The sequence below is a fragment of the Pleurodeles waltl genome, chromosome 4_2 (assembly GCF_031143425.1).
Source record: "Pleurodeles waltl isolate 20211129_DDA chromosome 4_2, aPleWal1.hap1.20221129, whole genome shotgun sequence".
NCBI classification, from domain to species: Eukaryota; Metazoa; Chordata; class Amphibia; order Caudata; family Salamandridae; genus Pleurodeles; species Pleurodeles waltl.
Window position 1 is genome coordinate 426,963,658 of NC_090443.1, and position 24,519 is coordinate 426,988,176.

A 24,519-nucleotide genomic window follows, 5' to 3' on the forward strand; every position below is an offset into this window, starting at 1 on the left:
CACTATTGAAGAACCGTTCTTCCAGGTACACAACCATAAAGTTGTACTAAGAACAAACCCAAACTTTTTACCAAAGGTCATCTCACCTTTTCATATAAATCAAACGGTGGAACTGCCAGTCTTCTTCCCACAGCCAGATTCTGTGGCAGAACGAGCTCTGCATACATTATACATTAAAAGAGCTCTAATGTACTATATAGACAGAATAAAACCATTCAGAAAGACTAAACAACTGTTGGTAGCTATCCAAAAACCTCATACAGGTAACCCCATATCAAAACAAGGGTTGACAAGATGGATCGTAAGATGCATCCAAACATGCTACGTTAAAGCCAAAAGACAACTCTTAATCGCTCCTAAAGCACATTCTACATGGAAAAAAGGTACTACAATGGCACTTTTAGGAAATATACCAATGGCTGAAATATGCAAAGCAGCTACATGGTCAACACCACATACATTCACTAAACACTACTGGGTAGACGTTTTAGCAAGACAACAATCCACAGTAGGTCAAGCTGTACTCAGAACATTATTTCAAACAACTTCAACTCCTACAGGATGACCACCGCTTTTATGGGAGGACAAACTGATTTGTAGTCTATGCACAGCATGTGTATCTGCAGCTACACATGCCACTGAACGGAAAATGTCACTTACCCCGTGCACATCTGTTCGTGGCATGTTCCGCTGTAGATTCACATGCACCCTCCCACCTCCCCGGGAGCCTGTAGTCGTTTAAGTTTAAAAAAAACACCTGTACATATGTATACCTATATACTCTATCACTCCTACCGTACACTTTGCGGGAAAACAATCTAACATGGAGTCGATGCCCATGAGCAATGGAACCAAAGAGGAGGAGTCACTCGATCCTGTGACTCAAAAACACTTCTTCGAAGAAAAACAACTTGTAACACTCTGAGTCCAACACTAGATGGCAGAAGTATAATGCACAGCATGTGAATCTGCAGCAGAACATGCCACGAACAGATGTACACTGAGTAAGTGACATTTTCCATAACACACGCACACACTTTTACGTTGCAAATAGCATCCTTCCAACTCCTATTAATCTTTTTACTTGACCTTGGAAATAGTTATGGTTGTGTGACTTGCTCAGGTAGAAGTGTACATGTTGTGAAATATTATTTGCACTAATGTAAAGGTAAGCATTGATCATTTGTAGCGTTTACTTAATGTAAAAAACAAACATATGCTTCTCTTCTCTTTCCAGTTGACACCCCCATCATCCCAATGAAGACCCGTTTTCCTTCAGGTGGTCAAGTGGAAAAGGCCAACACAAAGCATCCTATCAGCGGTAAATGGAGGCAGAGTTACTTTCCTTTTAGTGAGCCCTGTATGTGTAGGATCATTTGGAAATAATTTCAAAAGGAGAGAAAAAGAGAGGAAAAGAACTTACAGCACATGTGTAGCTACCCAAAGCACAATTATATACTGCAAGGTAGTTTATCAAAGCAGTGTTGACGTACTATTTTTTTTATCAGCCCACTGCCCTCTTTCAGGATTCAAATCTTCCACAGCATTGTACCTAAATTATTCCTTTTTGTGCTTTGTACCTAGGAATGTCTGCTACTAACCTGATCAGCTGCCCTCTGTGCTAATTTTGCCTGTTGGGTTTTCTAAAAGCAAATGTGCAGGAATTGTGATCCTTGAAGGCAACTGAATTAATCTTTTATGAGTGGGAGATGTGCTTCGGCAACTGATGCAGACCCTCGATGGTCACTCCGGCAAATGTTTTTTTTATAGCGTGATGTTCAGTACTTTTTCCACACTCACCTAATTTGAATTTGAAACTGCCATCTTTATGCTATCAAAATGTCAGGTTTATCGGCTCGGTGATATCCCCCATCTGAATTTGAAAAAGCCAACCTGATCCCACAATATGGTTTGTTTGATTTTTATAGACATCAATCAGTATCGGAAAGCAATTGTCCAGAAATTATCACTTCCAGCAGGGAGATTGCTGCACATTCTTACCGCAGACCTGTACTGCATCACTGAAAAATGGAAGCAGTCTGGATTTCGCAGTTTCTGTTAGGTGGAGCAAAGCCTTAATGATTCCACTCTTTTTGTGACAACTGGGCAATTTACGGCTTCTGTTCATTTACTTTTAAAAAAAATATGCTCTAGTTTCTCTTTTGATGTCTGGTTTCTTTTTTTTTTTTGCCTTGTCCGCCCATGTAATTGAATAGTGTTTATAGAGTTAAATGTTTTTGCATTGTATAATACTAGTTGCTCAGTTGTGTTTGAGTCCCGTAGTGCAAAACTTTTATACTTTTATCCATTCTTACAAAAACGTCTAGACAAGGCAATAATGTTACAGTTGTTGGCCTGCTCAGAATGGGCGAGTGACAGTTGACCTTTTTTACATTGGAGCTAGCTCCCCACATACAAATTTTACCTGTACACAGTGGGAATGGGATTCCATCAGTGAGGAGTTCTACAACATATTCAGACAAATTCACATTTTTTTCTGGGCATGATACTTCAGATCCGGTATCCTATTATTTCGAACTACCGTCAACTAAGGGAAGGAAAAATAATCTGATCTATACTAAATTAATTTATTCAAATTAATTTGTTTCCGAACTGGCCAATAACTCAAACAGTTGATTTAAAATCAGTTTGGTGTACAAAAGATTTGAAAGTGTATGGCACAGGTGCCTTATTTAAAGCTGGTCTAATTCCATTACAGATGTTTTATATGAATGACACTATTCAACGGACAACTTGCCCAGGTCTAGCAGAAATTATAGATCTGAATGTGCCCAGTATTTCTTCAATTGCAGAGTTTAACAAATGGCAACATTTAGTAATACACAGAAGAACAGCTCAGTGCTATGGGTAAGAATGGTACATTGAGTTTGACACTTTCAGGTCCCAGTGGGTGGTTATTGTGGCCAGTAGACACAAATGGTTGTCTTGCACGTTTTATGAGCTCCGCACAGGGTTTTAAAGCAAGCAGACTTAACCCTTGTTATATCAAGATATAACATGCAGGGATTGTTTTTACTAAATACATCGTAGGGAAGTTATGTCCTCAATGGTTGCAACATTCCACTTTGACAGCTGTAAAAGAGCACCTCTCTCTCCTCTCTGCTTACATGAATATGCAAGATTTCTTGTTGGGTCCTAGATCACCACACTCCAAAAGATTCTTGTATGCAATTTACAATTAAATATAGAAGCTTTATTACATGGATAGTGCTGCTCGTTCAAAGCAAATAGATCAGGCTAATTTGGAGAAGGCATTGGCTGTGATTGAAAACTGAATGAATACTTTGTCCGCTTGTATTTACACAGTAAACAACATTGTGTCTTTTGCAATTGACTTCATACAAAATGTTTTGCATCATGAATCCTTTTCTGGATTCACATGCTGTGCATTATTCCGCCATCTAGTGGATGGGTCCGGAATTGTCCCTCATTTTTTTTTCTTTATTTTTTTTCTCTCGGGCATCATCGTCCACCATTTGGTGCTATGTCCGTCCCCTTTGTGACCTCAGACAGAGCCCCGGAAGTTCCTGTGCATGGTAGCCATCTTCAGATTCTTTTTTCTGTCTTTGGGTCTGGAAGCAGAAGGAGGAGCTCTAAAGTTTTTTGGTACAATATCGAGGAATCCTGAAAAAAAGTTGATGTTTTTGGAAGAAATTACTGAATGACAAAAGGCGACTGATACAGAGAAGATGAACTTCGCTTTCACACCCCGGCGGGTATCCCACCAGAATTTGCAAGTGGCAAAGTAGGGGTCATGGAAAACACACCCTTTAAATTCTGCAGGAACTGCCACTACAAATTCGCACATCACGATGCATACAAATTTTGTAAATTTTGTCTGCAGAGAGACCATGGGGACGAGGACTGTGAGACCTGCACCACATTCATTCCGAAGACTCTGGGTTTGCCGAAAGCAGAGGGAGGGACATCACCAAGCAATGTACATCCAGAAACGACAGGTATCACTGAAGGACCTAGGCCTTTCCAGCAATGACGAGGTGCAGGTGAGAGACACAGAATCAGCCCACAGGGGATCAGACATAGAAATCCTCAAGGGGGTTGCCATGAAAAACACACTGCAAAGAAAGTGGTGAAGGATGTCGAAAAAGAGACTCAAAAAGGTAAAAAGACCGCTGAAAACCTTAGACACTATAATTCCTGAGAAAAAGCTACACAATGCCGCCCCCACAGCCAAGAAAGCGACGATCGAGGGTCAGCTTTGAACAAAAAAAGACCACGAATCCCAGGGATACTGATGAAGGCAGACCGTTTAAATCGATGAAAACCACCAAAGCTTGAGAGGCCACAAAAGAAACCACAAGACTGTTGAAGAACTGCCGACTCCGAAAAAGACAACATCTTCGACGTAGGATGTCCAAAGGGCCTTAAAAGGTGGAGAAGAAGAGACTGACATTAGAGGCAGAAATGGCTGCGCTCCTTCAACACAAGAAGTGGTTTGATGCACTAAAGGAATTAAGGATTCCAAGTAAGCCCTCCACGACCACAGATGTGGAAGAGAAAGAGGCTGCTTTAGTATCCCCGGCGACACCAGAACCTCATGAAGAGGAGGCCGAGGAAGAATTCTACAACCCTGAAGGGGAAGAGGCAGCAGAGGGTTTCGAGGATTAATGGAATTACCTCGACTCAGACAGGCTAGACGAGGAGGTCGACAACTACCCCTGGAGACCTTCGCCTCCTGACAACACTCTACAATAGCCTGATAAACTGGCCAGCTGAAACTTATGGAGTGCCTCTAGAAGAAGAGAAAGGAGACTTGCGTTTTCTCCTAGAAACTCTTATGCCATCAAGCGAGGGGAATGTATAGCTCTCAATGCTACCTAGTATACTGGACCAGGGCAAGGAGGCCTTTAAAGAACCCGCGTCAACTAAAGGTGTCATCCCAAGGGTAGAAAAGAAGTATAAACCTTCCTCGAAGGGCCTCAAGACCATTCAGGGGAACACAGTGGCAGACTCTCACTACTGCCAGAAGGAGGAGTAATGTACACACCTCCACAGGCCCACCTCCCGAGAAAGCAGGCAACAGGCTAGACTTGGTAGGGCGAAAGATGGAAAGAGTGGCCGCGGTGCAGTGCCGTATAGCAAACTCCATCCGACATCTGGTGCCCAAAAGGTGCATCATTTGTTTAAATGTTAATATTGTGCCTTTGAATGTTTGAGTAAAAAGAGGTGTGCATCCTGATGTACACATGGTATGGCGAACTCCAACACTCTCCTCTACATGTATGGCCACCAACTGTGGGACGAGATCGAGGAGCTAATGAAGAAGCTCCCAGAGGATGATAAGAAAAGGGCAAAAGCAATTATCCAAGAAGGCAAGACTATAGGCAACACCTGTCTAAAATCTGCACTGGATGTCACCGATATTACTAGCAGACAGATGTGTATGGGCACAATCCTTAGTAGACCTCCCTGGCTCAAGATCTCAGGCTTCAAGCCAGAAGTTCAGGCCTCTGTTGTAAACAAATCTTTCACTGGCGATGCTTTGTTTGGATAAGAAGTACACGTTCTTACAGCAAATTAAAAAGGACAATGAGACGGCAAAGGCAGCGGGTGTTCTTCAGTACAGAGGCACTTTTAGAATGGGAGGATATACATCCAGAAGGCCCAAAGTAATGGAATCCTTTTCTGCAGAGTAGCTACAGCGACAACAAGCTCAGAGCAGTACACAACAGACTAGTCAACAAGCCGGATACCAACAGTGGCAGCATCCCTCAAGGCAGCCCTTTTGGGGTAGAGGAAGAGCTAAGGGACAATACTCCAGAGGAGGACCAAACTCCAAGTGACTCAGAAATAGCCTCAGCCCCATACACAACACTTGTGGGAGGCAGAATAGAGCAATACCCACCAAAGAAGAAAAAGTATCAGGAATTGTTACTGGTACAACTAAGGAAGGAGGTAAAAGAACCCTTGCAAAAACATGCAATAGAAAAGGTGCCAACAAGGGAGTTGAACCAGGGAAACTACTCTCCCTACTTCCTGGTGCCATAACAAGACCTCACACTAAGACCAATCCTGGACCTCAGGTTCATTAATTCATTTGCACACAACACTTCAAAAGGGCAACATTACAAGAAGTAATCCCTCTTCTGCAAAAGGCAGTCTACATGGCAACCAAAGACTTAAAGGACGCCTATTTACACATACCCATGAATCAGGCACACAAGAAGTGTCTTAGATTCGTACTCGAGAAGGCGCACTAGAAATTCAAGGTCTTGGCCTTTGGCATAAAGTCTTCATGAGGGGTTTTTGAAAAATGTCTGGCAACAGTCGCAGCATTCCTAAGAAGAAGGGGGATTCATGTCTACCCTTACCTGGCCAACTGGCTAGTGAAGGCAAAAACAAAGGAAAAATGTCAAAAGGGCATTCAAACTGATTGCAACCCTATAAAAGTTGAGGTTCTCCGTAAACCACAAGAAATCGTGCCCACAAGCACAACTGGAAAAGGTTTTCCTAGGAGCAAGACTGGATGCGAAGAAAGTTCAAGAAGAGAGTACAGACAATCATAGAGCAAACTCGCCTTTACCAGAGGGGGCTATCTCTGACAGTGAGGACAGTCATGAAACTGATGGGCATGATGGCATCATGCTTCCCCCCCACAACCCATGCAAGACTTCACATGCACCCATTCCAAGAATGGCTACGCAAGAGTTGGTCACAAGCCACTGGGAGTTGGGAGGATCTAGTGGTTAACAGCAAACATGCAGAAAAAGGTACAATGGTGGGCATCCAAATACATAACCCTGGGGAGACCTTTCAAGACAAAAATTCCTGTGGTGACCATTACAACAGACCTGTCTCACAAGGCGTGGGTGCTCACACAGGAAACTTTAGAATTCGGAGCTAATGGAACAACACAGACTCAATAAAGCACATCAACTTCCTAGAGATGAAGAAAGTACTACTAGCACTAAAAGCCTTTCAAACACAAATAACAGGGAAAACTCTACTGATCTAGACAGATAATACAACAGCAGTGTTTTTCCTGAACAAATAAGAGGGCACAAAGCCATTCACTCTAAGCAGACTGGCCCAAAAGATATGGAAATGGGCAATACCACATAGGATCAACTTAGAGACAATCCACCTGCCAGGTAAGGACACCGTACAGGCAGACAGACTGAGCAGACATGATAGCAGTTCACATAATTCGGAAATAAAGCAAGAAAGTCTAGAAAAGATCTTCAGGCTATGTGGCACAGCAACATTGGACCTGTTTGTGACAGCAGAAAGCAGGAAATGCCAACTCTCCAGGTTTTAGCACCATCAGTTAGAAGGAAATAACCTGTCACTAAACTGGTTAGGGAGATTTGCCAACACCCTTCCACTGATTCTCCTAAGCCATAAGCTACTGGAGAAGACCGGACAACTGGGGAGAGATCTCATTCTGATAGCCCCACAGTGGGCCAGACAGACCTGGTGCTCAAACCTACTTGAACTGTCCAAAGGACAAATGGTCAAAATCAAAGAAGAGCTGGACCTTCTTACAATGCAGAAGAGGCAAGTGTTCCACCTGGAACCCCAACGCTCAATCTAGCAGCCTGGTGCCTGAATACATAGAATTTAGACACCTAAATCTGCTGCCTAGAACCATGGAAACATTAAAGGAGGCAAGATAACCGACACCAAGTCAAAGCTACGCAATAAAATGGAAAAAGTTATCTTCTGTAGTGCACAAAGTGCAATGCCTTTGAGACAATATCTAAACTGGAAACAGTACTAACCTATCATCCATCTACTGGGCAACGGTATTAACTATTCATCTCTCAAGATTCACTTGGCAGCAATTGTGGCCTCCACCAGGGGAGCATCATGTAAACGTTTTTTCACATCACCTGTGATAAAAAGGTTCCTAAAGGATTCAAAAGAATTGCTCCCCCAAAGAACTCACCAGCCCGATGTGTAGCTTAAATACTGTATGAACATAGTTAATGTCAAAACCATTTGAGCCTATGAAGAAAGCAGAACTCAGTCATACCACACTAAAGACTGCCTTCCTGATAGCAATCACATTGCTATGGAGAGTAAGCAAACTTTAGGTGCTAACAATACAGGAATCATACATACAGATTCACAAAGACAAGGTAGTCCTCAAAACAAACCCTCCGTTCCTGCCTAAGGTTGTGAGCACATTTCACATCAACCAAAGCATTCAGTTACCAGTGTTCTTTCAGAACCCATGGACACAACCAGAAAGAACATTACATACTCTTGATGTAAGAAGAGCACTAATATATTACCTACAAGAGACCAAAATGTTTTATAAGGGGAGCCAATTGTTCATTTCAAATGCCAAATCCAGCAGGAAGTCACCCATTGCAAAGGGAACAATTGTATGATGGATTGTGGAAACAATACAAACATGCTACTCCGCATTGGGAAAATCTCTACATTATCGTCCTAAAGCACACTCGACAAAAAATAACTAGCATTCATGGCAATTGTGCCCACATACACTTATCTGCACATCAGCAACATGGGCATCCCCACACACGTTCACTAAGCATTATTGTGTGGATATACAAATGCATAAGAAAGCTCAGGTGGGACAGAAGGTTAACAGACCCTGTTTGCAAGCTCATCTTCATTTCACCCCAACCAACCCAAAGAAGGGGAAACCGCTACATATTCTAATGCACAGCATGCAAATCCATAAAAGGATTCATGCTGCAAAACAAAATGGTTACTTACCAGAAGGAGTAGTTGTATAGCCTGAAACGTTTTCTGGATTCACATGTGACCCACCCACCTCCCTCCCCAAAACTGAGAAAAAGACAAACCGGTGGGAAAGAGGTCATATGTAAGGATAAATTATTCTTGAAAGAAAGAAAAAAGTATCTGAAGATGGCTACCATGCACAGGAACTTCTGCTGCCCCATCTGACGTCACGGGGTGGACCTAGCACCAAATTGTGATTGACGACACCGGAGAGGAAGGAAATAAAAAAGGGAAACAATTCTGGACCGAATCACTAGATGGCGGAATAATGCACAGCATGTGAATCCAGAAAACTCTTCAGGCTGCAAAGCTACTGCCACTAGTAAGTAACCATTTAGTTATTTTTACAGCTTGGACAGAGTCAGCTTAGATCCCTAATGCAGTTGAGTTGAACATTACAGGTACTAAAATCAAACCACATGCCCTGGAAGCATGTCAACTTGAAAGAGTTGTTCTTGTTGTTTAATTTGACATGCACACAGCAGATAATGGCAAGAAGATGCAACATACACAATGCTTAATATACAAAAGTTTAAAAAGTTGTCTTTCTCAGTGGCTGAAACACTGTCAGCAGTGTGGTTAATACATGGATCAATATCTCTGCAATTTTAACTTTTTAATACATACTGTGTTTGAAACATTATCCAGTAGGCAAATGTGAGGCTTTAGAGGAGAGTTTTATACAGGAGGTGTGGGAATTAACTTTTGATTACAAATGTATAAGCGGAGAAAAACCTTTCCCAGTGGAAGTGATTGTTACACTTCTGTAAGCCACTCATTGATTTGTAAACGGGTAACATTGTACGGCATGAGCAATGTGTCAGTGGCCAGTTTTTTACTGTGCAAGTGGTGAGGTCATCAGCTGAGATGCAGTCACTTTTAAATACCAATTTTCCATGGCACTTTGGTGAACTTGTGAGCCACAGATTTAATCTTTCCAGCACTGCTGGTGTTGGACACTTTTTGTAAGGCGATTGGGTCTGGTTTTGTCAGCACTTCTCAGTCTCTTTGGAGTCTGATTTTATACACTCTGTTTACAAGTGTATTTGGAGGCTTATCTCTTGTGTTATTACTTGATAGTATTTTGATACTTCTTTTCCTGCTCTGCAGTGGGTGTCCCATTTCAAAGCCCAGTAGTGATGAAACTACCACCTGTCCAGCTGTGTTGTGATTTGTAGATTTGTTGGAGTAACTAAATGTCTTTGTCTTTCCGATCCGTATGGTTCTACTGCATGCAGCGTGTATTCCGCTGTCTTTGGTGTCCTTTTGAGTGTGCACTGGATTTGTGTCTTGCCACGCAATTGGTATTTTCTGGTAATGCTGCTGTTGAGGCTCATTTCCAAAATTGTCTTATGAGACTACGGTTGCTTCAGGATGCCTTTTATCAGCCACCTTACATGGGTATGGATGCTACGGCTCCAGGAGTGCTTCCATCTGGCTCAACTACTGTGGGCATTGCACAGGATGCTACTTCCTCAGAGGAGACTGAGGCTTTTGATCATGTCTGTTCCTTTGACTTAATCACCAAAGCCTTTGTGGTTATGTCGTCTGTGTATGCGGGATCCCTCTTGGATTCCATCCCCATTGATGATTTGGATGGCATCATGGCTGCCTCCAGTGACTTTTAAAATTTGGCCTGTGTTTTTAAGCAATTTGTTGTTTCGATTGGGTTATTTTTTGTATGTTTGCTCTGCTTGTTGGTTTGAACATTTTAATGCTTTTAGTATTTGATATAGTCCTCTGTAGGTTGAGCATAGCAGCACACAAGCACTGCTTTTCAATCTGTTTTAATCAGTTCTGTGGGCTTTAACCATGCCCATCTCATGCCCATCACTTTTACTCGTTCCCGGGCCTCCCTTTTAAAAATCCCTTGATGTCATTGGTAAATGCTTTACGTTTGTCCCGCCTAGAGGCAGGTTTGTTACAGCCTTGGAGACTGACTGTGTTTCACAGATTATTTCACGATCGGCCAGATAGCTTTGTGTTGACGCACTATTTTTTCTTTTGCCTCGCTACTTCGCTCATGGCGGTATGTTGTGTTTTCGTCTTTCTTGGTTTCGGGAATCTGGCTGTTTCTTTGCGATGTCTGCACTGTCTTATTTTATTTATTATTTATTTGCAGTTTTATGTACCACAAACTTGGCACAAAGGTATTGGAGCGCTCATTTGTTTTGCAGTTTTATATAGTGCGAACTCGATACAAAGGTATTACAGCCGTTTACATGACCACGAGTTACATTATACATGAACACATTCAGTTTTGGTAGCAAGGGGAGATTAAGCGATTTGCCCAGAATAACAGGATGTTAAGCGGACGCAAAGACTCGAACTGTGTTCCCCAGCTCCAGAGTCAGCAGCTTTGGCCCCTTACGCCACATCCTCTTTGTCTGGTGTGTGTTGGGGCAGTCTGGGAATAACTTTATGTTCGATGGCATCTGTCGCTGTAGATACGCATGTTTTGCATAGCTCGCCATCTGGTGTTGGGCCGGAGTGTTATTTTTTAGTTAGTGCTAGGCAATACAGGTTCTGCCATTTCATAACACTGCAAAGCAGGTGCTATTCTTAACAAAATCGCTATAATTTATGTCAGGATTTATTTATTTTTTGCAGTTTTATGTGGCGCGAACATGACACAGGTATTTTTTGCAGTTTTAAATGGCACAAACCTGATACCTCAATACAAATTTATTACCGCGCTTGACATGAGCTCATGGTGGTATGTTGTGTCTTCATCTTCCTTGGTTTCTGGCATTCTTTTTTTTTTTTTTTTTTTAAATATTTTTATTGATTTTATATTTCAACATGTAATACAAATTGTCCAATTTGTAAGCTCAGGATAAATCAATACAATAACTAATACCTAAATCATATAACAATCACACCCCCCCCCCCAATGTGCACTTCACGGAACGCTTCTAGTTTCACAGTATCTTTTCTGGCTGCACCCTGCATGGGTTTATCCTTTGTTTATTCTATATAGGCATACGCTTGAGGCCAGTGTGGGCCTAACACTGCATGCTTGGGTTCCCTGGGCGCTTGAGGAGGGCATCGTCCCAATTGGTATATGCAGACAACTAGCCTGTTTCTCCGCTCCTCGCGTGGCGCTGGGCCTGTGATGACGAATATTTGAAGGGCAACTGTTTCCTGAGTGATGGGAAGGAATTATATGTGTGTGCTGTGGTACCTGGGTGCCCTGTGGGCCTGTTTCCGAGTTGGGGAATGCTGGGGAATTTGTGCCTCGCTTGTCCCGTTTATGTGTGCCCCAGTTCTGGGAGGCTTCTCATCGTTTTTGGCCTCCATTTTTGTTACCAAATCTTCCCATGTGGAGCATCCTGTGTGCTGCCGCCCCTCACGCACCATTCTTTTTAGTACCTGGTATTCGGTGCGAGCCCAGCGGATAATTAATGAGTACCAGGATTTCAGGTTGGGAGCTTTAGGGGCCTTCCAGTGCATTGCTATTAATCTTTTATACATTAAGAAGGCCAGATCTGTAAATTTATGCAGGTGTCTTTGTTTCTTTGGTCTCTTCCTCAAACCCAGCAGGCAGGACCCAGGATCTGCCAACAGCAGGAGTCCCGTTAGTCCGGATACCTCCCCTACCACCTCCGCCCAGGCCGTTTGTATATTAGGACAGTCCCATACCATGTGGTAGAAGGGTGCTGAGGGTGCCCTGCATCTGGGGCATGTTGGTGCTGAATCAGGAAACATGCGCTTTATTCTGGCTGGAGAAAGATATGTTTGGTGCGTGTAATTGAATTGGGTGTATCTAAATCTTGGATTCCTTGACACGCCTCTAATATGAAACAGGGCCTTAGGCCAGTCTACCAGTGGGATCGGGTTGGGGAGTACTGCGTTCCATCTACCCCATGCTTTCCCTGCCTGCGCCTCCGGGGTTTTGTTAAGGGTTCTATATAGATTGGATATTATTTTTGTTTGATCGCTGTGTTGTAGAAGCTGATGAATTACTGGGGAGATCTCTGGTTCCGAAGCGCCCATTCCCCAAATTTTCCTGATTTCGTGACATACTGCATGGTATGTCAGGAATTGACCCCGGTTTATCTCCGTGAGGGCCTGGAGGGCCTCGAACGTCATTAATTTGCCGTCTTCGAAACAGTCTCCTACTACCTGTATTCCTGCTTCATTCCAAAGCTTCCCAGCTTGCCTGCCCGCAACCGTCCCAGCCAATAGATAATTTAGTGGTATATGTGGGGAGTATGGAAGCTTATCCGCTCCTTTTTGCACATATTTAATCCAGCACGCATGCGCAGTTGCAAGTAATGGGTTAACCAGTACCAGTTTGGAGGGCTTTGACGTAAGCCACTTTAGGAGAAGGGTCCCGTTCCACTGGGGCTCTAGACTCATAAATTCGGCATGTTCCGGACTGTGGATCCAATGTTGGACCCACTGTAGTTGTGCGGCTGCGTAATATCTCTCAAAATTCGGAGTTCCCAAGCCACCATCGTCCAATGGACATTGCAGCGCAGATAGCGCCACTCGCGCTCTGCCACCTCCCCAAATAAGCCGCACTAGCGCTGTGTTTAAGTTACCAAAGAAGCTTTTGGGAATGTTTATCGGCAAGGCCGCAAAATAATATAGGAGCCTAGGCAGGATCAACATATTAGCAATTGCCACCTTGCCGGGTGGCGAGAGCAGAAGCCTGTTCCAGAATTGTAGGGAGCCTTTTATGGAGGTTAGCGCCTCACCCAAGTTCCCGTCCCTTAAGTCTTCTGTGGTATGATATATGTTTATCCCAAGATATTTAAATGTTGTCGGGCACCACTTTAGGCGCCCTACCTTCGGGGGGTCTTGGTTATTGGGAGCCCTTTCTGCCAGGGGGAACACACAGGACTTCTCCCAGTTTACCACAAGGCCAGACAATCCTCCGAATTCAGCCAATAATGACATTACTGGTGGGATAGCTGCACTACCGTTCCTGATATATATCAAAGCATCATCTGCATATAATGAAATCACATGGTGCCTCCCATTCCTGATAATTCCCCACTCTTGCTCCATAAGGCGTACTTTTGCCGCTAGCGGCTCCATTGCTATGGCAAACAGTAGTGGGGATAAAGGACATCCCTGTCGCGTTCCCCTGAATATCTGGAAACCATCAGAGATCACCCCGCCTGATTTCACCCTGGCACTTGGGTTGGAGTACAATGTCCGGACCCACCGAATGTAATTGGGGCCTATTCCTATGCGGACCATCGTGGCCATCAGGAAGTCCCATTCCAGCGTATCGAAAGCCTTTTCTATATCTAGTGAGAGCACCATTTCCTCCTGAGCGCTCTTGGGGGTGTCACCCATTATGCTCAGTAATCTGCGAATATTTAGGAAGGTGTTACGCTTTGGAATGAAGCCATTTTGATCTGCATGAATTAATAAGTGCATGAGGGGAGCTAGCCTGTTAGCCAATATTTTGCCTAATATTTTGCAATCTGTATTCAGTAATGACAGTGGTCTGTATGATTTAACATCCGTATGGTCTCGGCCCTTTTTGGGAAGTACCACTATCATAGCTTCCCTTTGTGACCTGGGTAAGCTTTCTGCAATCCATGCCTCCTGGAAAACTCCTAGCAAATGGGATTTTAGGCTGGGCAGATAGGCTTTGTAGTACTCCGACGGGAGGCCGTCTGTGCCAGGCGCTTTGTTCCTAGGCAGCTGCGCAAGCGCTAGCTCTATTTCATCTATTGTAATAGGGGTTTCCATTCCTTCTCTGTCATTTTGTGGCAATTGGGGCAGGGAGGAATCCGCCAGAAAATCCTCGAATTGAGTGGCTGTGCACGATGTGCGTTTAGTGTATAAATTTGCGTAATAATTCCTAAACGTCTCATTTATTTCTAGTTGCGTAGTAGCCATCTCCTGCGCGCCCACCCGGATGGCACCGATCGGTGCTTGCTGTCTATCCTCTCGGAGTAGCCACGCTAGCATTCTACTTGATCTATCTCCTTCCGTTTGCAGCCTAGCTAAGTAATAATTGTAGTTGTGGCAGCGGAGCCTGCCATCTACTTCATTATATTTTGAGCGCATTTCTTTGAGGGCAGTACTGGCGGCCTCCCCCAGTGCCACCGCTTTTTCCACAATCCTTAGCTCCTTCTCTAGCTTGCTAATTTCCGCTTGTAAAGAGCGTCTTACTCCCCACGTAGTGGACATGCATACTCCGCGTGCTACTACCTTGTGGGCATCCCACTCTATCGCCCGGGTTGTTGCAGACATAGCGTTTGCTTCCCAATATTGGTTTATAGTTTTACTCAATGATGCGGCGAATGCTTGATCTTGTAATGCCTCCACCTGTAATCTCCAAGTGGGAATTACCTGACGTGCCCTCCCCCAATTCAATGTAACTCTCAGGGGCGCATGGTCCGAGACTGTTTTTGCCAGGTATTCAGATTCAGCGATCAGCATTCCTATCTCGCGGGTGCCTCAGATTATGTCGATTCTAGTGTGGGTGTTGTGTGGGACCGAGTAAAATGAGTATTCTTTATGCTCTGGGTGGCCTAATCGCCATATATCGTATAGACCCATAGCATTCGCCCATTCTTGCAGGGGGCTCACGAGCCTCCTGCTAGTTGGAGCACTCGGGTGAGCACTGGATCTATCCAATGCTGCTGATGGGGTGCTATTAAAATCCCCGCCCCAGATGGCTAGGGGCATGGGGTTAGACAGCAACGCTGGGGTGAGAGTGGTGAGAAAGCCCGGGATGCCACTGTTAGGGGCGTATACCCCAATCACAGCCATTTGTCTACCGTCTAGTCTGCCTTCCACCACTACGTACCTCCCTTCCTGATCTATTTTGTGTGCTGACATGAGGAATGGGACACCAACCGCTATCCAGATCAACACCCCTCTAGCAAAGGCCGAGTACGTTGTGCCTATCATCTGGCCCCCCCACTACGTACGCAGGTCGCGCAAGTCCCCCTCCAGCATGTGCGTCTCTTGCAGAATAGCAATATGTACTCCTAGTCTTTTAAGTCAAGCATGCACTCTAGCCCGTTTACTCCGCATCCCAAGGCCCCTAATATTCCACGTTACTATTATGTACTGGTTTTTCGTGTTGACTCGGGAAGACATCGCAAAGGGCGCTGTGGGTATATTGCTGTGCTGTGGATCTGGGCTTTAGTATTGGTCCACCTGAACTCTGCCTCTCTATTGCTTATATTTTTATATAGCGGGTGCAGGACTATATTATGTGCGTTTAGTGGTTCCGATTCTTGCACTTCTACTGAACTATAAATCCCACCCCCCCTACTTAAACCCCCTATACTGCTTACAACTGCAGTGAAACTACCAAACTTAAAAATGTATAACATAACTCTTATCCAGTTGGATTTGCATAGTGGGATTCTCATATCGTACAGTTGTGACTCTTGTAAGGGGCTCACATTGTGCCGCAGACTCAGTCTGCCATTATCTACAGGTGCCCCCCTTAGCATAAATCCGTTCCCCCTGGTCCCGCCCCCCCGCCATATACCACCTATTTATGCCCCCAGACACTTAGCTTAGCATTTGTAATAAAGAAGCATATTATTAAAGGTACTGTGTCCCTTCGCCCCGGCAGAGTCCCAGAACATCTGTAGTCTTATCGCGTTCCAATCAGTGTCACTGATAGTCTCTCTGGGTCTGAATGAGTGAATTATAACTCGTCGGCGGTTCTTGGGGTGAACGTCGGCCCAACTAATTCTCCTGTTATCGTGGAGACAGAGCTGATTGCGTCTGAGTCCGAACCCAGTTCTTCAGGGCCGCTGGCCGTTGCACTACAGCTTTGCAAATGCAGTGGCGTCTCTTTCAGGACTTTCGCTCTTTCCTCTGCTGCTTGCCAAACATTGGGCTGACCTCTGGTGCGCCGTTTAGAGCGCTTTCTTGCAGCTGCTTTTTGCCATTTCCCGTCCTCTTCTGCGTCCTCTCGGGGGTGCGCAAGGCCCTTGGCGTGGAGCCATGTCCATGCATCCTCGGGGTTGGTGAATATATGGGTTCGGTCCTCCATCACTACCCTTAACTTGGCTGGGAATAGCAGGGCATATTTTATGTTCTGTTCACGTAGGCGTTGCTTAACTTTGACGAAAGAATTACGTTGGTTCTGCACTTCCTGCGTAAAATCTGGGTAAGCGTTGATGTTCGCGTCCTCGTACTTGAACGGGCCCTTGTTGCGGAATTGTTGCAGTATTGCGTCTCGGTCTCTATAGTTCAAGAACCTGGTAATCAATGGCCTGGGAGTCTGGCCGGGAGCTGGGGGTCTGCCTGGGATTCTGTAAGCCCTTTCAACTGAAAAAAACTTTGATGGAGCCCCGTTTAGCACCTCCTTGATTAACCACTGCTCTAGGGTAATTTCTGATTCCGGTTGACGCATACTTTCCGGAAAGCCCAAGAATCTTACATTATTCCGGCGCGCCCTGCTCTCCGTTTCCTCCGATCTTCTCCAAAGCTGCTTCAGTTCCACATCCATGCGTTGAATCTGTTCTTGGTTCCCTTGTACTATTGGAGTTAGATCAGCTATCTCAACTTCAGCTGTTTTCACTTTTTCAGCTAGGCTTCGGTGATCCACTCGTAAGAGGTTCAAGTCCTGCGCGACTGCGTCAATTCTACCTTCCAGAGATAGCTTAGTGTCCAATATTGCCTGCAGTACTCTCTCAAACTGAGCAGAATGCGCTAGAAGTGTGCTTTCCAGAGATTGTAGGGATGGGCCGGATTGTTGATCTGTAGGCGTTATTGCTTGGGTGGTTCGGTCCGGATTTCTGGTTGACTTGGCTCTGCCGGCCATTTTAGCTGTGTTGAGATTGCCTTCCAGGCCGCGACAATTGTTCACTTTTACTCCTCCTATTCCGTTGTTTTAAGCTTTTACTGAGTCGCCTGGGCCTGGAGTACACAGCCGGCTTTGATAGCGTTAACTTAGGCAGCCAAACATGGGGGCCTAGACTTGTTCTAGTTTGTTGTGGCGTGGGTGCTCAACCACGAGTGCTACAGGCTACTCCAAGTGCAATGATCCGGCTGCAAGTTCATGCAGGGCTGTACACGCTGAGGGAGGACGCTCGCTACTTTCGGTGTGGCGGGAGGGCCTGGTGCCAAAGGTTCCTTCAGGAGGAGGGGAAAGGTGCTGGGCAGCCGGGAGAAGCGTCGGCACAGGAGGTAGAACGCGGGCTCACGCAGCTAAGGACAGCCGCAGCGGGCACCCGTTGAGGGGAAGACCACAGCCAGCCGCATACCCTCAGTCCGACCTGTCCATCGACTCTACATTAGTATAAGCTCCAGGAGTACACGTTCCCCAATTGTTCTGTCTTTTATGTAGAGGCAGAGGTGAGGTGTAGAGGGGGGAGGGTGCTTGTCTTTTCCGGGGTTCCCCCCCTTCTGCTTAGTTGTGCTGATCCCCCCCCCCTTCGTTGATGCCCTCCTCACCTCGATCCTCTGCCTTCTTGCAAGGGTATTTTTCCCCCATGTTTCGGGACCCCCACTGTCTGATGAGCCGCCGCCGCTGCCTCCAGTCGCCCTCTTCTTTTGTTGTGGAGCAATTCCCAAGATGGCGCCTCTGCGCCTCACGCCGTCCTCGCCCGGTCCCAGGCGCCGAGCAGCATCAGTCGCGCGGTCCGCACCGACCTCTCGGGTGCGCCCGCTCGGTCTCCCCAGCCCCGAACAGGATTTGAGAGCGAGGGCGGCCGCGCCCGACGAGAGCACGGCCGAGGCCGCCGCCGCCGGCACCCTCGCCGCACGTCCAACCCGGCGCGGGCGCAACACCGCCCCGCGCCCGCATCTAGGGACGCCCGCGACGCTAGCCGGGCGCCCCGGTAGCCCACTGTCAAGCCGCCGTCCCGACCACCGTTTTCGGGCCGCGGGGGCGCCTATCAGGATGATTTGATGGAGCCGGGAACGGAGCGCACGTATCAAGCGACCGTCCCGGCCGCCATCTTGGCTCCTCCCCCCCGTTTCTGGCATTCTTGATGTTTCTTTACGATGTCTGCGTGTTTTTTTTTTTTTTTTTTGCAGTTTTTGCAGTTTTATATAGCGGAAACTCAATACAATGGTATTACAGCACTTTACATGAGCACCGGTTACATTACACAAGAACCTATTCATTTTTGCTAGCAATGGGAGATAAAGCTATTTGTCAAGAGTCACAGGCTGTTGAGCCTGCACCGAGAGTCGAATGGTGTTCCCCGGCTCCAAAGTCGGCAGCTCTGGCATTTAGGCCAAGTCCTCTCCCCTAGGGCTCTTTCTCTGGTGTGTGTTGGGGCAGTCTAAGAATAACTTTTTTTTTTATACAGCGCTTGGTAATACAAGGTCTGCCAAAGCAGGTGCCATTCTTATAAAAATTGCTGTAATTCATTTGCATCTACCTTGTAGAGATGAAGAGGTGAAAAATCTGTCTGTGACAATCTTGTTCCGTCAAGATCTCTTCAGTTGGTACATTAACCAAAACACTAGGCTATAGCTCTTGCTCTTATTAACCTCCGGAGGGTCAGCGACCAAACAATTAGGCTCTAGGCAAGAAGATAGCGAAAGGTGTCTACAGTATTGGTGGAAAAAGAGTCGTGACTCCAGACCCAAACACTTCATGAACTCAAGCTTGAGGGCAAAAAACATATAGCCTTTGGATGTAAATTGGGCCTCTTCAAATAGAGTTCAGTTAGCGCGAACTCAATGCAAAGGTTTTACAGCACTTTGCATGAACACCGGTTACATTTCAAAATAACACATTCATTTGTGGTAGCAAGGGTAGATTGTGATTTACCCAGAATCACAGGATGTTGAGCCGGCGATGAGACTCGGACCGTGTTCCTCAACTCCAAGGTTGGCAGCTTTGTCCCCAATACCACATCCTATCCCTATGGTTCTTTGTCTGGTGCGTATTGGGGCAGTCTGGGAATAACTTGCTTTTTTAATATAGCGCTTGGTAATACAGGTTCTGCCATTTCATAATGCTGCAAAGCAGGTGCCATTCTTAACTAAATTGCTATAATTAATTTGCAGTTAAGCTGCCTTTTCTGTTATTCTCTTTGCATACACTAGGTGGTGTTAAAACTTATACTGGAATTGCTAATGTAGAGGAATAATTCCTTTAAAGGCTTAACACACAGAAATAAATGGCTGCCCTCTTTTCTTTGCTCCTAACTGTTTTGGCGCACTCATTCTCTGGGTTAAATGCCACAAAGGTGCTTCTTTGTGGCTTATTTGGTGCTCTAAAAGTTTAGGTAAACACACTAGAAAGGGTTGCATCTCTGGGCAATCACAGCCAGTCTGTAAGAATGAGGCAAAAACACTCCAAAGATGGCGGCTTTGTGTCCGCTCTCCTGCATCTGTCATACATCCACTACACTCCAAACCAAAAATCATAGGTAAAAGACATTGGGGGTCATTACGACCTCAATGGTCTTTTTGCAAGACCGCTGAGGGACCGCCGTGCGGAAGACCGCCTGTGCAGGCGGTTTGCCGCTTGTCGTATTATGACTGTTGGCTGCTCTCCGTCGTTATTCCGACGGAGAGCCGCCAACAGCCATACTTGCGGGCAGCGGGGAAGTGGAGGCTGCTCCACCGACACGCCAACAGAACACCGCCCAGCGAATCACGTCCTGTGATTCGCCGTGGCGGTGTTCTGTTGGCGGTGTGGTGTCGGCAGAGCTGCCCCCATGGCTCCCGTCCCCTCCCGGAGGATCGACGGACCAGTTAAGTCGATCGTCCGTTAGGGGTGGGGGGTGTTGTGTGTTGTGTGCGTGCATGGGGGTGTGCGTGTGTGTATGTAGAGGGGGTGTGTGAGTGCGTGTATGCTTGCGGGGGTGTTGTGTGTATGGAAATGAGTGCGTGTATGGCTGTGGGTATGTCTATGGATGTGTGCGTGTATGTTTGAATGTGGGTGTGTGTGTCTGACTGTGTGTGTGGATGTAGGTATGTGTGTCAGGGTGTGTGCGTGTGTGTGTTGGTGGTGCCTGCATGCGTGTCGGGTGTGTGTGAGATGTTATGTTGGGGGTCGGGGTGGGGAGGGGGGCCCTGCCACCTTTGGGGGGTGGGGGGGGGTGGGGGGGGGTGTAGGGGAGGGAGTCGGGTGGGGGAGACCCCTATCAGTGCCAGGGAAGGAATTCCCTGGCACTGATAGTGCTTACCGCCATGTATTTCATGGCGGTTGAAACCGCTTGAAATCCACGGTGGTAAGCCGGGTCCAAATACCGCCAGCGGTATACTGACGGCCGACGGGCTGGAGACCCAGGTCTCCAGCCCGGCGGTTGTCTCCGCCCTGGGGGCGGGACGGAGAACCGGCGGTTGACCATGGCGGTAACCGCCATGGTCATAATACACCAAGGTTAGACCGCCAGCCTGTTGGCGGTCTTACTGCTGGTTCTACACCATCCGCCAGGGTTGTAATGACCCCCATTGTCATTTACAACGCCAATAGTTCTAACTCTCACAAATGTGAGACCTTTTGCATTGCAAACCCTTGGTAGAATCAGTATTTCCTGACTGGCAAGGTGAGCATGTCTTGGGGGTCTCTTGCACCCATGTTGATTCCCCCTGGTTTTAGCTCCACTTAACTTCATCTTATATTTCATATTTTATTTGTCTTAGTAAGGGTGCTTTTAGCTGTGACCTTATACATATTTTCTATCATCTGGCACTTATTCTAGGACTAAAAAGAACAAAGCTGCCTGTTTGGTTGGCCTTTGCGCGGCATGTAATTAGTACTTTCTGTCCAAGACTAAGAATACTGTACACGATATGCTAGTTTGTGTTGCCTGTTCAGGCAACAGATTTTAAAAACTAGAACACAACATTACATCAGTACTATGCTTCCATTACAGTATGGTTTATTATATAAGCGATGCACTGACACGAGAGGGGCAGCGGGCATTCCAGTCATGACCTTGCTTAGACAAATGCTGTTTGCCATGCTGTTCAGCTGGTGCTAATCTACCAGCCCCGAAAGGACTGCCATCTACACTGCAGGCTTACTCCTGGCACTATCCTCAGGTATGGGATTGGGACTAATCTCTCAGATCGGGCCATGCAGAAGGGTAAGGGTACGCTTGCTATGCTCTTGAGTATAGTATTAGGTAGAAACTTATAGAATCTCTAGAACTCCTAGAATCACATTCTCCGTTGGTTGGATTGTTTATTTTTTTACCATGTTCATAATGCTGATTGCTTTGTTTCATCTGCCTAATTATTGCAGCTCATTTGCTTTATGCTAGATTGTTATTGTTTCAATAAATGCATTGAAAATGTATCTCAGGTCTCTTTTTTTGTCTTGCCTGGGCATGCCATGAATGGATAAAATCTGTTTCTACTACCTTCCTGGGGAGCCAGAGTGTCCTGTTTAGGTTGCCACAATCACCTTCCACCCCAGTTGGTCTGTGGGTTCAGGTGAGGCACTGAGCTAGCCAGTATTTTGGCCAGCAGGTTGACGGTATGGAAGGACTCAGTCTCCCGCAATATGACGTTCTGTTGTCCTAATACAGTAGGAATCATATAACAGTTGTGGGGGCCCATATGTGCCACCATCGGTTTGTTGTGGGAGAGGAGCATTTGCATTTTCAGTTTACTGTGCTCCCCTTTGGTCTCCTCAATGCCCACATTAGTGATGGTATTTGTGGAAGAATACCTTCAGAGGTCCCAGTCTTCCACTACCTAGACTGGCTGTTGAACTTAGGCTCACCCCAGGCTGTCGTCAACCACCTCCAGATTAGAACCTACTATCATTTTGGGTTCAGTAGCAACATGCTGAAGTTACATCTGACTCATTCCCAGATGCTCTCCTTCATCTGAGCCATTGTGTACATGGTTCAGTTTCATGCCTTTCCCCCTGGGATATATTCATGTTACTATCCTGATCTTTTAACCTTGGTCCTGGATTTCAGTGAGATTGACTTTGAGGCTGCAGGGACTGATGACTTCCTGCAGGTTAAGAAGGCCAGGTTTCACATGTGGGATCAGAAGTCCCAGTGTTCCCATCATCAAGAAGACCTCACCAGTCACCTTCAGATTTCGGATGAGACTGTGAAAGATCTGCACTGGTGGCTCCTGGACCATGATTGGGTCAGCGGCAGACCCCTCTCCTTTCCCCATCCATAGCTCAGTGGTGACCGATGTGTTGCTTCTGGGCTGGAGGGCCACCTGGGAGAGGTAGAGATCAGAGCTCTCTGCTCCCAGGCAGAGTTCCTGGCTCCCTATAAATGTATTGTAGCCGAGGGTCATCCACTTGGCGCTGAAAGCCTTCCTCCCATCCCTCAATTGGAGGCTGGTACAGATGCTGACAGATTACACCATCGCCATGTGGTATTGCAACAAAAAAGGCGGGTTAGGGGTCATCATGATCTGTGTACCAGGAGGCATTGCACCTCTAGGAATGGCTGGACCACAAGGTATCATCCTGACGGTGAGCTACCTGGTGGGCTCACTGAATACCAAAGTGTACACACTCAGCTGTAGGCACCTATCTGATCATGATTGGCAGATACACGCTAGGTGGTGCAAAGTCTGTTCCCTGAAAGGGTAGATTCTGGGCTTGATCTGTTCGCTACTGCTGAGATTTCACAGTGCTGGTACTTTGCATGTCGGAGTTTCCAAGGTCTCTCGCTCAAAGATGTAGTCCGCCTGGTTTGGAACTCTGGACTCCTGTATGCCTTTTCTCCAATACCACTCCTGCCTCGAGCTCTCAAAAAGGGCTGGCCAGGCTCTAGCCATGCTAGTGCCTCCAAGTTGGGCTCAGAGGTTGGTATCTAGAACTCCTGGATTTTAGCATATTTCCTCCAATCAGGCTACCCCTATGGGAAGATATACTGTTGCAGCAACAGGGCTGTGTTCTACACCCAGGTCCTTGCAGTCTCCACCTTCACATGTGGAGATTAAGCTGCAACAGTTGAGCACCTTCGACCTTCCTCCGGAGGTGGTTGGTGTCATGTTGGCAGCCAGGCATCCTGTGACAGAAACTGTATATACCTGTTGTTGGGACAAATTTGTGATTTGGTGCAGCACTCGCCAGTTGACCATCTTCAGGCCAAATTGTATGATGTTTTGTTATTTGTTCTGTCTCTTGCCTGGCAAGGCCTGGCTCTGGCACAGTTACAGGTTATCTTTCAGTCCTCTCTGCTTTCTTACATTGCCTGTTCAGGCCTCTTTGTTTAAATCACCAATTGTGATTTGTTTAAAGGGATACAACACATTTCGTCCTCCTCCATTTGTGATGCCCCAGTGGGACTTCAATCTTGTCCTTACCTATTTGATATGTACTCTGGAAGAGCTGTCCTTTACATCTTCTCACTGTTAAAACTGTGTTCCTGATTGCCGTCACCTCTTCATGGCATGTGATTAAGCTTTAGGCTCTGTGTGTTCATACACGTCCATATTCCCTGATAAGCTGATTCTGCAAAGTAGAGCTTTCTTTCTACAGTTGTGATGCCATAGTACATCGGTCAAATCATCACCCTGCTGGCGTTCTGTGCTCCTTTTCATTCCTCTGTAGAGGAAAGACTCACTCGGACTCCAAAAGAGCGCTCCGTTTCTATATTGATCGGACCAAGGAGCACTTGGTGGACAATCACCTCTTTTTCGGATTCCATGGAATGAAAAAGTGCAAGGGCATGCAAAGGGGAACTATGTAGTGCTGCGTCGTGCTCTGCATTAAAATCTGCTTTGCACTGGCAAAGAAGCAATCCAGAATGCTTGCAGGTCCACTCCATGAGGCCCAAAGCTACCATTGCTGCATTAGCAGGCAGAATCCCTGTCTCAGACATTTGCCAGGCAGATACGTGGGCATCCCTCCATACATTCATAAAGCAGCAT

The 24,519-nt window shown here is 46.2% G+C and overlaps 1 protein-coding gene across 5 annotated transcripts in view; it reads left to right on the plus strand.

The window, feature by feature from the left end:
• Positions 1-24,519, plus strand: part of BRD4 (bromodomain containing 4) — a 1,024,368-nt gene that overhangs the window by 315,162 nt on the left and 684,687 nt on the right. For all 5 annotated transcript variants that reach the window (XM_069231688.1, XM_069231690.1, XM_069231691.1 and 2 more), the window contains exon 6: positions 1,238-1,321. In XM_069231688.1, the coding sequence (XP_069087789.1) occupies positions 1,238-1,321 (84 nt within the window). The remainder of the gene's footprint in view (positions 1-1,237; positions 1,322-24,519) is intronic.